The sequence below is a fragment of the Mauremys mutica genome, chromosome 1 (genome assembly GCF_020497125.1).
Source record: "Mauremys mutica isolate MM-2020 ecotype Southern chromosome 1, ASM2049712v1, whole genome shotgun sequence".
NCBI classification, from domain to species: domain Eukaryota; kingdom Metazoa; phylum Chordata; order Testudines; family Geoemydidae; genus Mauremys; species Mauremys mutica.
In genome coordinates this window covers 168,629,053-168,644,285 of record NC_059072.1, presented here as the reverse complement: position 1 = coordinate 168,644,285, position 15,233 = coordinate 168,629,053, and the positions used below count along the sequence as shown (strand labels likewise).

General features: G+C 41.3%; 1 protein-coding gene across 5 annotated transcripts in view; it reads left to right on the top strand.

The window, feature by feature from the left end:
* Positions 1-15,233, top strand: part of CBLB (Cbl proto-oncogene B) — a 209,382-nt gene that overhangs the window by 160,244 nt on the left and 33,905 nt on the right. For all 5 annotated transcript variants that reach the window (XM_045001837.1, XM_045001836.1, XM_045001839.1 and 2 more), the window contains 2 exons: positions 4,754-5,119; positions 11,574-11,668. In XM_045001837.1, the coding sequence (XP_044857772.1) occupies positions 4,754-5,119; positions 11,574-11,668 (461 nt within the window). The remainder of the gene's footprint in view (positions 1-4,753; positions 5,120-11,573; positions 11,669-15,233) is intronic.

Sequence of the window (15,233 nt, the reverse complement as noted above, 5' to 3'; positions counted from 1 at the left end):
TGAACCCACTCCTGAGTACTGAGTGTCTTTTGATACTGAGACACAGATTGCTGGACTACCTCATCTGGGGGTACCACAGGACTCTTTGCTGTTTTCTGTGGGTGCTCCTCCTTTAGAGGAGGATGAAGGAGACCTCCAGTTAATATCCTCTATTTCTTCTGAGGATTCTCCAACATATCCCTTCAGGAATCCATTCTCTGACAGTCATAGGGAAAATCAGGCTTATTATCAAGGGTGGTGGAACCAACCCTGCGAGCTACCTCCACTTCCATATTGGGCCCCCCAACGGCTACCCTGGGACCCTTAGGCTGCCTATTGACAGCAATTTGCCAGACCACTGGTACTGTCTCAGGGAGGCCAGAGTTGTACAGCACTTTCTTCCCCAACCAGCTCCCCCACAGGAGGAGACATTTGAGGAGCAGGAAGTTAAGGCAGGTAAAGAAGCCACCCCTCCAACACCTATTTCATCCTCATCTCCGGATGAGGTGATTATGCCTCCACCACTATCCATAGTAGATTATTTTCAACAATTTCAAGACCTCATAAAAAGCATTGCTGTCATTCTTCAAATTCCTCTGAGATCAAGGATTTGCAGCACAAACTGTTGGCTATCTTGCAGTCAGCAACACCCTCTAGGGTGGCATTACCCATCAGCGAGGAGCTCCTAGATCGGACTAAGACAGTGTGGCAGATATCTGCCACTATTCCACCCACGTGTAAACAGGTGGGTAAGAAGCATTATGGTTTCCAACAGTGCAACATTGATCTCCTCGACAGAATATGTGGAAGAGAGTGGGGATTCTTCCGGGCATTGTTGAAAGTTTCTTTGGAGTTCCCACTGGACCTCCTGGCATGTAATCTTATCTGTCAGTGTCTTGCTGTTAGAAAGAAAATGAGGCAACAGCATTTGCTGTCACCTTGGCTGAGCGTTGCGTTACTGGCTGGGATCCCATGCCAAATCGCATTAAGGCTCAAATGGGTGAAATCAAGGCTTTCAGTGGACTTTTTCCACCTTTCTAGGCACACCAAATTCAAGGACTCAAGTAGTGCAGTGGCTTTATCTGCGTTGCTGATCTTTTCTTATTCCCTCAGGAGAGACTCAAATTCTTCTGTCCAGCAGAGGGTGAAAGCCTTGCGGTGGCCACATGGGATGTACTTCTTAGCGGTCGATTTTTAGGATGTTTGTAAAACGACCGTAGCTTCACTTACCAGCCACACTGAAGCAGGATTCCAATGCAGGTTGAAGACAGGAATTGCCCTTGTTGATCTGTCCTCAGCATACAATACTGTCTGGAGGCAGGGCCTCCTCTTCAAGGTCTCCTGTGTCATTCACTGACAGTGAACGATCCCGGCAATGACTGGGTACCGCTGCTTTAAGTTACTCCTCAATGGCCAGATCACTAGACCAAGAACTCTTAACTTGGGCATTCCTCAGGCCTTTGTCCTGGCCCCAATACTTTTTAATCTATATGCTGCGGATATACCAGCGACAGAGTCAAGGAAATTCATGTAAGCGGATGATATTGCCCTAGCAGTTCAGCATACAAGCCTCCATACCATCAGCTGCACCCAAACCCGAGATCTTAGCACAATGGCTGCTTATTTCCAATGCTGGAAATTTACTCCTAATCCAAAAGAAATCCACGGTAACTGCTTTCCATCTGAGCAATAAAATAGCTAATACCAAACTTGATGTGCAGTTCTGTGGTGAGAGCGTCAGCCATGATGCTAATCCAAAGTATCTTGGCGTTATACTGGACTGGAGTTTGACCTTTTGACAACACCTCTAGAACACCTGCGATAAGGTCAGATCTCATGTTGCGCTTATCAGAAAATTGACTAGAACATCATGGGGCTCGAGTCCATGGACCTTACAAACCGCAACAATTGCCTTGGTATATTCTGCAGCTGAATATTGTGCACCAGTGTGGTCTCATAGCAGTCACGCTAAACATATCTATTCAAGGGACACCATCGTGTAGGATCTAATCACATCAGCCACACCATGAGAGACTCATTCACCTGCACATCTACCAATGTGATATATGCCATCATGTGCCAGCAGTGCCCCTCTGCCATGTACATTGACCAAACTAGACAGTCTCTATGCAAAAGAATAAATGGATACAAATCAGACGTCAAGAATTATAACATTCAGAAACCAGTCGGAGAACACTTCAACTTCCCTGGACACTCTAACAGATTTAAAAGTGGCAATTCTTCAACAACAAAAACTTGAAAGAGAGAGAGAAACTGCAGAACTGGAATTCTGGTTCTGCAGTTCTGAACTCTATTGTGACGTTCCCCCTTCCATCTGTGGTTACTGTTCGGAGATCACCTGAAGTGGAACACCCATAAGGACACTAGTCGAAGAATGGGTTACTCGTTTTGTGCAATAATTGTTCATTGAGATGTGTCCCCCTGTGGGTTCGCCACTACCTGTCCTACTTCCCCTCTGCTTTGGACTCTTTAGGGGATGTTTGAGTGGAGAAGGAACTAAGGGCAATTCGCCTGTGCACCCCTAGGTATCTGTCACAAGGAGGCATAAGGCCCATGCATGGGCTGAACAGACACTGATCACTGAAAATCTCTGATCAAGGGCTCGAGGGCTGTGTCATGCACCCCTGACACAGAGTAACCTACTCTTTAGTGTAGTACAAAGGGAAAGAGACACATTACTCCTTCTTTTTGAAGTATATATTGAATTCTTTGCACTCCACACAGAAAATGTACTTTTCAATATTGTATATAGTCCACTGTTCTTCTGTCAAATCAAAAAATGTCAGCTACCTCCGCCAAATACCACTATTTGGTAGAAAATGACATTTTGTTAAAAACTTTGCAGTAAAGCTGTTTGAAAAAAAGTTGACTTTTAGTCGAAAAACAAAACTCTCAACATTGAATTTCAAGGTTTGCAATGAAAAGTTGGAATTTTTCACAGAAAGACACTTTCCACAAAAAATGTTTAGTCAAAAACCCAATTTTCTTTGAAAAACAATTTTGACAGAAATTTTTTGACCAGCCCTACCTTGTAACCTTCTTGAAAAAGTTCATTAAGTAGAAGCTAGATTTAGCCACCTTTACTCATGTTGAATTGCACCTTAGAAGTAGTTCCACTTATTTCTGTGGTGGTTTACTAGTGGAGTAAGTTAGTATTTAGTTTGATTAAAGGACTTAGACTGTTGCCCTAGAAATTCATTGAGGGAGTACCTGCAGTGTAAGGCTAAATGCAGTGCTTTCTTCCTTTCAGCAAAATTGTGGGTTATTTTTCTTGCAGTGTTAATATTCGTAGATTCGCCGGCCAGAAAGGACGATTGTGATCTGGTCTGGCATGCTGTATACAGTAGAACATCAGAGTTACGAACACGTTGGGAATGGAGGTTGTTCGTAACTCTGAAATGTTCATAACTCTGAACAAAATGTTATGGTTATTCTTTCAAAAGTTTACAACTGAAGATTGATTTAATGCAGCTTTGAAACTTTACTATGCAGAAGAAAAATTCTGCTTTTCCTTTATTTTTTTTTAGTAGTTTATGTTTAATGCAGTACTGTACTGTATTTGTTTTTGTCTGTTTGTCTCTTTTGTCTTTGCTGCTACCTGATTGCATGCTTCCGGTTCAAAATGAGGTGTGTGGTTCACTGGTCAGTTCATAATTCTGGTGTTCATAAGTCAGGTTCTACTGTAGTACAGGTTATAAAACTTGCCCAAAATAATTCATAGAGCATATATTTCAGAAAAACAATGCAGCCTTGCAAAATTCTATACCATCCAGGCACAAAATTTGCTTACCTTTTACCATGATGATTAATAGAAATGATTCTGGGGGTGGTGGACACCTCAGATGACTTGTGGAGCATAATTTTGCAAGGTGGTGGTAATCTAATTCTTATGAAAATACCTTATTTTCTCATATACTACACTTATAGGAGCTTTAGAACGCCATAGATATATTCCTTTGATCAGTTTCCTGCTTTTTAAAATATACTTGGGTTCATTATTTTTGTGAACAGTTTTAAAGTATATTTCATTTAATGTCTAATGCTGTTCAAATCTGAACAAGGGAATGCTCTGACAGAGGAAATGTACTGTGTGTGGACTGCAAGCATAAATATACAGTGAGCATGTCACCTGAGTGTGACTTGAACAAGTTTGTTCTGGTAGTAGATGGCATGTAAAGAGCAGAGTTGACCATAGGTGCATGTGTGTCCTAAACAAAAATGGGACCTGTCCATTCTGTCTTCTGGTCCCTAACCACTGCTGCTCCATGCTCCTTTCCTCCCTCCCTCACCACCCAGTCCATTTCACTGTGTTATTCCCCACTCCAAAAATGTTTTTTTCTGCAGAAGACATTTTGAGCTCACAAATATGTCCCAGAATCCTTTGCATGGCCTGTAGCAGTGCTTCAAAGGAGGTATTGTGGAAGGCAGAGCAAAGGAGGATTCTGGAGAAGTTTCATCACTCAGAGATGCCCTTCCCCCCTCCTACCTCCACCCCTGCAGAAATGGGAATATGTTTTCTGAAGGGAGAGTTACTGATCAAGAACCCCACCGGTGTAGCAGAGGGGGTTTGGCATTGGCATATTGATGTGTCCCAATACTATTATGATGCTACCGTAATAACTCGCATATTAGACAAATGCCTGCTTAGCCTCTGCCTGAAGTTTGTCCCTTAGACAAAAAATGGTAAAGCGGTACATTTTCATGAGTTGTACATCCATAGACTTGATGTATTTTAATTTCTGTTTTTGTTTAGTCTTCTCCATGTATGGTGAGGAAACAAGATAAACCCCTCCCAGCACCACCACCTCCCTTGCGAGATCCTCCTCCACCTCCACCTGAGAGGCCCCCTCCTATCCCGCCGGACAACAGGATAAGTAGACATTTGCATCATCCTGAAAGTGTGCCTTCCAGAGACCAGCCTGTGCCACTTGAAGCCTGGTGCCCCAGAGATGTGTTTGGGACAAGTCCATTAATAGGATGTCGAATCCTAAATGACAGTTCCCCCAAACCAGGACTTACTGCAAGTTCGAATATAAACGGAAGGCACAACCGAATGGGTTCTGACCCAGGATTTATGAGAAAACATAGACGCCATGATTTGCCTTTAGAAGGTGCCAAGGTAAGAGATGCGTGGCACAAAGTGTGAAGCCTAATTTTATGTGGTAATCCAATGCGAAGTCTCACATTGGTTAAAGTGTCATTTATGCTTGCTGATGTCGATCTGCTTCATTTGAAGCTTTCCTGTCGATACTTAATAGAAAGCCTGTAAATAAGAGAGGCTCGTTAAACTCTGATTTAAAGCAGCAGTAAACGAGGTTGTTAGGATTTAATTTTAACTTGAAGCCATCACAAAAATGGCAGCGCAGGAAAAACTGTTCTAGATTTGCTATATTCTTCTAGCAAATGATCCTTAGAGTTGGTGCGGTTACTGACTTCAGTTATATGTTGTCTTTGGAAATACCATATTAAAATTACATATACATTTATTGATAAATGCTCCAGTCTTAGATGAGATGCAGACTCTGTAACCACAGCAAACCACAAAATATGTGTAAATAATAAATTTACATCATAGCTTATACATTTAAAAAAATTAGAACAAATTATAAGTCAGATACCGTGTATATGTGTGTATATTTTGAATGTATAAATTTCCTTTTTAACAGTAAAAAGAGCACATCTACATTGTGATTAAAAAGCCACAGCATCTAGTCTCAGAGCCTGAGTCAGCTGACTTGGGCTTGCAGGCCCCAGGCTGTGCACCTATAAAACTGCAGTGTACGTGCTCGGACTGGAGACCAAGCTCCGTGACCCTCCCCTATCGTAAGATCTCAGAGCCCAGGCTCCACCCTGAGCCCTAGCATCTGTACTGCAATTTTATAACCCTGCAGCCTGCTATCCGCAAGCCCAAGTCAACTGATCCAGGCCATCTGCCGCCATGCCATGGGTATTTTATCACAGTGTAAACGTACCCAAAGTGCCCTTAGTCACAACCCCACATGCTGCAATCCTCAATTTGATATTATCACTCCTGTAGTATTAGCATAATTAGAATTGAGCTATGCTTGTATCTCTGCTCGTTCTTGTTGCAGTTGATTGCAATAACATCCATTTTTGCAGCTGGATCTTTGTCTGGTTCTCTGTACTCCTTCTGTGGACTTGAATAGGGAGCTAGAGGGCACCTGCTGTTGGAGCTGCAGTAACCAGCACTGGCTGGTAAGGCAGACATGGGTAGCTTGGAGGTAGCAATTTTTGATGTGAAGGAGCCAGCCTTAGAGGATGCCTCATCAGCTCTCTGTGATGAAGGGGATTGGGAGATGGAAGATGATGCTATTTGTAACTTCCCTTCAAGGCCCTGGCTTTCTTGTGACCCGACGAAGGGAGAGGCCTGTGTGATTCTCTCCTGGGCTGGGCTGAGTAGTATGTTGTGGCATGGGCAACTTCCCCTGTCCACAAATATGGCACAAATTCGTGTTCAAATTATTTCTAACTCCACTAGCATTTTGAGCCAGTGAGTTCTGCCTCCAAAACTGCAAGTAAGCTCAAGATTCATTATGGGAGCTCTGGACAATTGCATATATGAAGTCCAAATAAATGTGATTAATTTTGAAAATGGAAGAGACTTCTAATGCTGCTTTTTAGTACTAGAGTCCTGATATTGAAAGCTATGAAATTGGTGGGTGAGGCAGAGCCACGTTATTGCTGACATTCTGATGTGATCAAAAATCACTCTAGAAAATGTACTCAAAGCAATGAAAATCTAGTGAAAACTCTGCTGACATCTTAATTAACCTTAATGGGAAACAATATCCCGATTAGTTGTTAAGTTGGAGAATGTGCTTCTATTTTAACTATCTTTCACTGTCTTACAAGCTTCATAAAAGAAATGATACACATTTTACTGTACTGTTAGCATCTTTCCTGAGAACAGTTATGTATAGGGCCATCTAAAGACCAGTAGCTGCTATTGGAGGTAGAAGGTCAGATACAGTTTGCCTCTTATCTAAGAGTAAATATCCCATATTAGAGCAAAAAGAACAGGAGTACTTGTGGCACCTTTGAGACTAAAAAAATTATTTGAGCATAAGCTTTCGTGGGCTACAGCCCACTTCATCAGATGCATGTAGTGGAAAATACAGTAGGAAATTACACACACACACCCACCCACCCCAGTGGGTATTACCATACACACTGTAAGGAGAGTGATCAGTTAAGGTGAGCTATTATCAGCAGGAGACAAAAAGAACTGTTTGTAGTGGTAATGAAAATCGCCCATTTCCAGCAATTGACAAGGAGATGCAAGGAACTGCGGGGGGAATAAACATGGGGAAATAGTTTTACTTTCTGTAATGGCCCATCCACTCCCAGTCTTTATTCAAGCCTAGTTTGATGGCATCCAATTTGCAAATTGATTCCAATTCAGCAGTCTCTCGTTGGAGTCTGTTTTTGAAGTTTTTTTGTTATAACATTGCAACTTTTAGATCTGTAATTGAGTGACCAGGGAGATTGAAGTGTTCGCCAACTGGTTTTTTAATGTTATAATTCTTGACATCTGATTTGTATCCATTTATTCTTTTACGTAGAGACTGTCCGGTTTGGCCAATAAACATGGCAGAGGGACATTGCTGGCACATGATGGCATATATCATATTGCAGTGCCCCTCTGCCATGTACAGACTAACACAGCTACTACTCTGAAACCATATTAGAGCTGTTCTTCTATATTAGTAATGATTTAATGTTAATTCTCTTGCTCCAGTGTGATTGTGATTCTTGTCTTCCATAATGGTTTGATGTAGGGTTATTTTTAGATATTTCAAAATAATAGGATATCTCTTCCATAAGGGTCAAATGTTGCCCTCAGATGCATGCCCATGACTCCTATGGCAAACTTGCATGCACACAAGTCAGCAAAAACTATTTTTGGTAATATACTTTCAGTGAATATAGAACATCAGACAGAGTCTTAGGGATTTACCCAGTTGACTGCTAGTACATGGTACCTAAAGGAAACATATCGCATTTCTGTGGCCAACATCAATGTAGAGCACATCATAAAACTTGTCAGAAGTCCAAGTTTGTGTTACATGAGTATCATTGTGGTTGTCTGTCATAAAATACAGCTTTCACAAAAGGTGCAGTTGCATCCTTCAGGAAAATGGATACATTATGCAGAGCTTTTCGTTCACTGGAATATTAGGATGTGGCTTTCAGCCATTAGGCCTCGATTTGTGCATGTGGAAAATTACGTGAGTGCTTTCATGCATCTTTGCTACTGGGTTTTGCAGGTGCAAATTCTAATAATGGTGCATGTAGATGTTAGAATTTTTAATGTATACATTGCAAATGTTTGCACATGTAAAGTGCAGAGGCATGTATGTATATGCAGTTTTGCACATGAATAAGTTCAGAGCCAGCACTTAGTAAGTAATGTGGAGGACTGGCTTAAAATTTGTCCCTTAAGCAATGTTGTTGTTTTTTTATTTTGTATCTTTACGTACTGTTCCATTATTGTTGTAGTCACACATCAGCAAATCACTCTCGAGTAAAAGTGGGATTAAAATGAACAATTGACATGGTACAAAAAAAAAAAAGCCCAAACGCACATCCTTAAGGAATTGCTTCTCTGAGAACATTACAGTTGATTTGTAAAATGACAATAGGAATTTGAGCCTTAATGAAGTTTTCTCATTTGCTCTTAATGTGTTATACCTATGTCAGTAAAGCACAGTTCTGACAATTCCCCTTATTTTTAGTGTCTAAACTCAGTTTAAGACTAAAATGACGAGCTAGGTACACTGTATTCCCAAAATACAATGCTTTGGTAATTAAAGTCTCTTGGCCTTGTGGTTATTGCCAGTATAACTGGAAAAGTGTATATCCTAAGAACATAAGAACGTATCGGGTCAGACCAAAGGTCCATCTAGCCCAGTATCCTGTCTACCGACAGTGGCCAATGCCAGGTGCCCCAGAAGGAGTGAACCTAACAGGCAATGATCAAGTAATCTCTCTCCTGCCATCCATCTCCATCCTCCAACAAACAGAGGCTAGGGACACCATTCCTTACCCATCCTGGCTAATAGCCATTTATGGACTTAACCACCATGAATTTATCCAGTTCTCTTTTAAACGCTGTTATAGTCCTAGCCTTCACAACCTCCTCAGGCAAGGAGTTCCACAAATTGACTGTGCGCTGCGTGAAGAAGAACTTCCTTTTATTTGTTTTAAACCTGCTGCCTATTAATTTCATTTGGTGACCCCTAGTTCTTGTATTATGGGAAAAAGTAAATATTTTTTCCTTATCCACTTTCTCCACATCACTCATAATTTTATATACCTCTATCATATCCCCCCTTAGTCTCCTCTTTTCCAAGCTGAAGAGTCTTAGCCTCTTTAATCTCTCCTCATATGGGACCCGTTCCAAACCCCTAATCATTTTAGTTGCCCTTTTCTGAACCTTTTCTAGTGCAAGTATATCTTTTTTGAGATGAGACCACATCTGTACACAGTATTCGAGATGTGGGCGTACATCCTAACTTACATTGAGCACTTCCTTCTAGTGCTCGGTTTTGTTTTTTGATTAACAGATATTTGTGTATTCAGGTTTTTTAGCTTGAATTTCTTGGTCCTTTAAGACAGGTGAGAGGAATACTTTCATGAAAACAGAGTATATCCATTAATTCTTTGCTAATTCTGTTTTTAAAACTAGACAAAACAAATAGCTAAAATCCTATATTGTAGTACTTGAACAACTAGTTCCAAAGGTTAAAAAATGGCTTTGAAAATTAAGATGGTCATAGAATGCCTTAGGAATAAAGAGAACTTGGATAATTTTCCAGTAATTGCAGGAGATCATCTTTAACACTGTAAAATAGAGAACTTCTCAAGTACTTAAAATGACCAATTTGAGACTTTCTCCAATGAAGGCTGATTGAATTACTCCATTTCCTTTTCAAGCATGTGAAAAAATGTTGTATTTTTAATTAGGAAAATATTATTTCTGAGGCGTTGGTTTTCACCCGCTGTATATGCCTGAAAACTGTAGGTTCTAAAATTAGGCATCAAGGCAATGAACATGTCCTTCGTCAGAGTGGAATGTTCGACTTCCCTACTGATATCAGAGACTACCTTTTTCATGTGAGTTAATAAGTCTTTTTAATGCCCCTGGGACTTAAAATGTATTGCCTGAACATTGTATAGCTTTGCCTTTTAAAACTGAAAAATTACCATTTTTGTGTTGTCAGTGTTTATTTGCAGGAAGGCACACTATTCAAAATATTGATTGGCAGCACATGTTGCCACTTTTTTGGCTATCAAATGTGAAGCGAAAGTATTGTAACATAAATATTTAAAATTGTATTTAAAATTATTTAAACATATAGCTTTGAGATTTTATTGACTGCCGGCCCTATCCTAAGGCCAATGGGGTGAGTGGGCTTTGTATCTTGCCCTAAAACCTCTTTACTCTTAACGATCTTCATCGAATTTTCATGAAAACTGAGAAATCTTTTCCATAAGTAGAAGATGCTGATTTAAAGCTGTCCAGCTATACGTGTAAAGACATTGGATAGCTGTGGCTTTAGCAATGACCTAAGAAAAATATTCTTGATTCCACTGTAATCAGTTTTATCAAGAGGTTCAGTAATGATTCTTAGACCAGTCTATTAACTCTGATCTGCTCTACTGTAATCTAATTTAACTTTCTTTAGCTTGGAAAATATATAACTTGTATTATGAAGAGAGAGAGGATGGATTTGTGGTTTAAGTCACTACAGTTGAAAGACATGAGTTGCCTCTTCTGTTTGCTGTGTGACCTTGCGCAAGCTGCTTAACCTCTGTGTCTCCATTTTGTAAAGTGGATATTGTACATACTTCAAAGGGGTGAGGTGGGAATTTAATAAGTGCTGGTAAAGTGCTTTCACATGATCCAGTGAAAGGAGCTCTAGAATTCCATGATATTGTTTACAGAGTGACTACCAAATTCACACAGAGAAAGCACCAACCCTTACATCCAGCTAGACTCTTGTTGAAAGCCCTTTAATTTGAGTCATGTTGTAAGAGAGTATTGGGTTTACATTTACAGTTCTGATTATAGCTTGGTAGTAATGTTTCATGGGTCCAGTCTCATGGCTGGTAGAGGTGTCATGTTACTCAATCCGAGTAGCCAACCAATGTGAAAATGCCATGCCATTGAGCTCTGGAGAGGCCATATACTGGCCCTTTCCCCAGTTGACATCTAAATTGTCATCTTTAGATTTCAGGCTTAACCCATTTGGATGAACAAGGCCATTCACACCTCTGCATTGCTGTTTTAAGTCTGTCTGCCAGTTCTCAAAGTTAACATTGCATGAGTTTTAATACTTGATTAATGTTTCAATCTTTATGTATAATTTAATGAAAGCTAAGATTCAGGAGCACAAGTCTGCAGCAAGTGTTTGCGCTGTGTCCATCAGTTCAGACTTCAAACTCCTGGCCGGGTGGGCGAGTAGACCTTTCTGAACTTGTAAAGCACTACACTCCTGTGATGCTGTATAAGTAACAATATCCAAGTAACATTTCTGTCCATTTTTCAGGTATTTTCAAATGGCCATCTAGGAAATGAAGAATATGATGTCCCTCCTCGACTTTCTCCCCCTCTCATAGCTGCCTCCATCCTCCCTAGTATTAAGTAAGTTATCTTTATCTGGTGTTCTATTTATAAAAGAAATGCATTAATTACATAGACAATCACACTGTTTCTGAACCGCTGTAAAAAAGAGAATTAACTAAGTTCTCTTGGTGGATGTATTTCCCATGGGCTTTTTTAAAGGTAAATTGTGTTGACTAAATGGGAGCAATTGTAATGCTAATTTAACATGTCACATACATTTTATAGTAAAATGGGATGAATTCTGGCAGGCATCGTGTATAGGCTCCTGGCAGTAGGAGTGCAGAATGGAAGTTAGTCGTTCCTATTTCAGTTCCCCTCCTAAGCCCACAGAGAAGCTACTAAAAGTCATTCATTTAGAGGAGTTGTAGGACAAGGTCTAGAGGTAAAGAGCATGGTGGGTGTGGGTGTGGGTGTGTGTGATCCCCAACCCAGCAATGGTGTTTATATTTTCTGTGCTCATTCCTGCATCTAATGCTTTACCCGGGGTTGCTGCTGGCCAGACAATGATCCCAGAGTATGGCCGTTGTTGCAGAGTACAGTATAGGCACCCATTTAGTTGGGATCAACAGATGTCACTTTCCTCGCACTAGCCAGAATGTGGCCTGATGAATTTTGTCATTTCAAGATGTAGGCTACTCTTGAGCTTTGAGTTGTATGATTTGTTATTTGATGCCAAGATGTTCTCGGCAACAAGTGAATCTTCTGATTGGGCTGTGATTTCCCCCAGGATTTTCTACAGAAGCAATGGATTCTACAGCACTCCAAACCTTCTTTTGTAAATGAGTTGTACTCTATGGATATTTTTTCTTTATAAATCGTATTATCCTATGATACTTGGCCCCTGTGATGGGTTGTGCCCCTTAGGAAGGGGGAGGGATAGCTCAGTGGTTTGAGCATTGGCCTGCTAAACCCAGGGTTGAGAGTTCAATCCTTGAGGGGGCCACTTAGGGATCTGGGGCAAAATCAGTACTTGGTCCTGCTAGTGAAGGCAGGGGGCTGGACTCGATGACCTTTTGAGGTCCCTTCCAGATCTATGCAATATCTCCATATATTATTATTTTAAGTCACCTGATGTGCTGAGATACCACTGAGTCTACCTGTTCTCCCAGCCTGGGCCTCCTTTTACCTATCTTGCTGTGCCAGGCTCTTAAAACCTCCTCTAACACACACACAGGCAGGGCCACACCCAGTTGCAGATCAGCTCTGGGAAGACTCAGTTTAAGGGACTTGCTCCAGCATTTAGATGTGCACCTCCTTTGGAGTACAGACCGAAAGATATATTATAGTCGCCTCTTCCCTCAATGTGGAAGAGGGTATGCACAATTTCTTGCCCCCTTCCAGTTAGAAATCATATAAACTGGGTTATATTATAATCCAGAAATAAATGTATTAACTATAAATATGTATTTTAAGTAGTTAAGGTAGTAGCAAACAGAGCAAAGCAGATTACTAAGAAAATAAAACAGACCATGCAAACGGATCTTAATACACTAAAGAAACCGTTTACATGTAAATTCTCATCCTAAATGTGGTTCTAATAATCTTCTTCACAGGCCAGATGCCCTTCCAGCTTGGGCCCAGTTCTTTCCCCAGTTGTTTCCAGCAGTCATCTTGGGTGGGGTAGCAGGGCAGAACTGATGGTCCGGATTACCTCACTCCTCACCCTTAAATAGGATTTGCATAAGGCAGGAGTCCTTTGTTTCCCTAGTTTGTCCCCCCCCTCCCCCCCCTTAACAGTGGAAAGTTACAAGAAGTCCCTGGTAATGTTTTAGTATCGGGTGACAAGACCATTTGACTCTCTAGGGCCCTTGTAGCCATTCTTCACAGGCTGACCCACAGGTTCACAGGAAGACTAAGCTCTTCTACAGTCTATTGTCCTTGTTGATTGGCCATCTGCCCTGTCTGGCTTTTCCGGTGTTGTACCTGAAGGGTTGGCAGTGGGTGTCACCCAAAGTAGCATAGTTGAAATACAGATACATAGTCAATATTCCTAATTTAAGATACAGAAATGTTACATGCATACAAATAGGATAATCACATTCAGTAAATCATAACATTTCCAATGATATCTCATATGACCCATCTTGCATAAAGTATATCTGTTATGTCATATTAATATCATGAGCATATTTTCATAAAGAATATGGAATGACACATCACAGCCCACCTACACTATGTAGTTCTTCGGCACTGAAATAGTATAGCTGTAGCTGTGCAATAAAATAATCACATCTGTCAACATGGCACCTATTGAAACAAAAAGAATTGTAACAGTAGAATGTGACATTGCCAAATCTTTTGAAATCTTTGTAAACCCTATTTGCTGTTATATTTAGACACAGCAGGAAGAGAACAGCATTAAGGGTGAATGTAGCTCAGAATGTCATTGTTCTGCCACTCATTACCAAAGCATAAAGGTTATAATAAAGCTGCAACTGACAGGAGACACTTTCATTATAACTAAGGCTACATTTTAGTCATGGATATTTTTAGTAAAAGTCATGAACAGGTCACACACTGCCTCCACCCGGGAAATGCGGCCAATGGGAGCTGCAGGGGTGGTGCCTGCAGGCGGAGGCAGTGCGCAGAGCTGCCTGGCCACGCCTTTGTCTAGGAGCTGTGGGAGGGAGATGTTGCAGTTTCTGGGGAGTCCCCCGAGGTAAGCACCACCCGGAGCCTTCACTCTGTCCTGTGCCCCAACCCCTGTCCCCTCCCACACCCAAACTCCTGTTGCTGCTGCTTGGGGGGTGGGGGGTCGCGGTGGCCTGAGACTTGCCCCAGCAGCAGCCAGTGCAGCTGGCCAGGGGTTGCCTGAGCTGCTCAGGCGGCCACCGGACCAGGCGCACCGGCTGCTGCAGAAGTCACGGAATCCGTGATTTTTGTGACCTGTGACAAACTTGCAGCTTTAATTATAACACATTTTCATTTAGTCACAACTTTCTAGAAAAGTCACCCTTTGAGTTGAAATTGTTTGTATTTAATCTAAGTTCAAAGGTGAATATATTTTGGACAATATACTCTAGCCATTTTTATTTGAGCTTTTGAGTTTGAGTATAGGAAAGAGAGGGAAGCTTGCTTATAGCTAGATATCTCAATATTGAAACTGGACATCTGTATATTGAAATAAATGCAGGCATATATAGTCCAATAATAATTTTTAATAAACACAGGATAGTACATGCATATATTTAAACGTTTGATTCCTGTAGACTGTGAGAGAGAGAATATTGGGTAGTGACCATTTCAGAGGTAGTTAAAAATTGAAATTTTTGTTGCAGAGGAAATTGTGATATTTCAGCATTTATTTTCATACTGAACAGAAAGTTCTTCTTCGAGTGATTGCTCATATGCATTCCAGTTAGGTGTGCGCGCACCACGTGCACGTTCGTCAGAAGATTTTTACCCTAGCAACACTCGGTGGGTCGGCTGGGCGCCCCCTGGAGTGGTGCCGCTATAGCGCCGAATATATACCCCTGCCGACCCATCCGCTCCTCAGTTCCTTCTTACCGCCCGTGTCGGTCGTTGGAACAGTGGAGCACGGCTTAGCTGACCTCCACTTCCCTAGCTACTCGTAGTTTCTCTC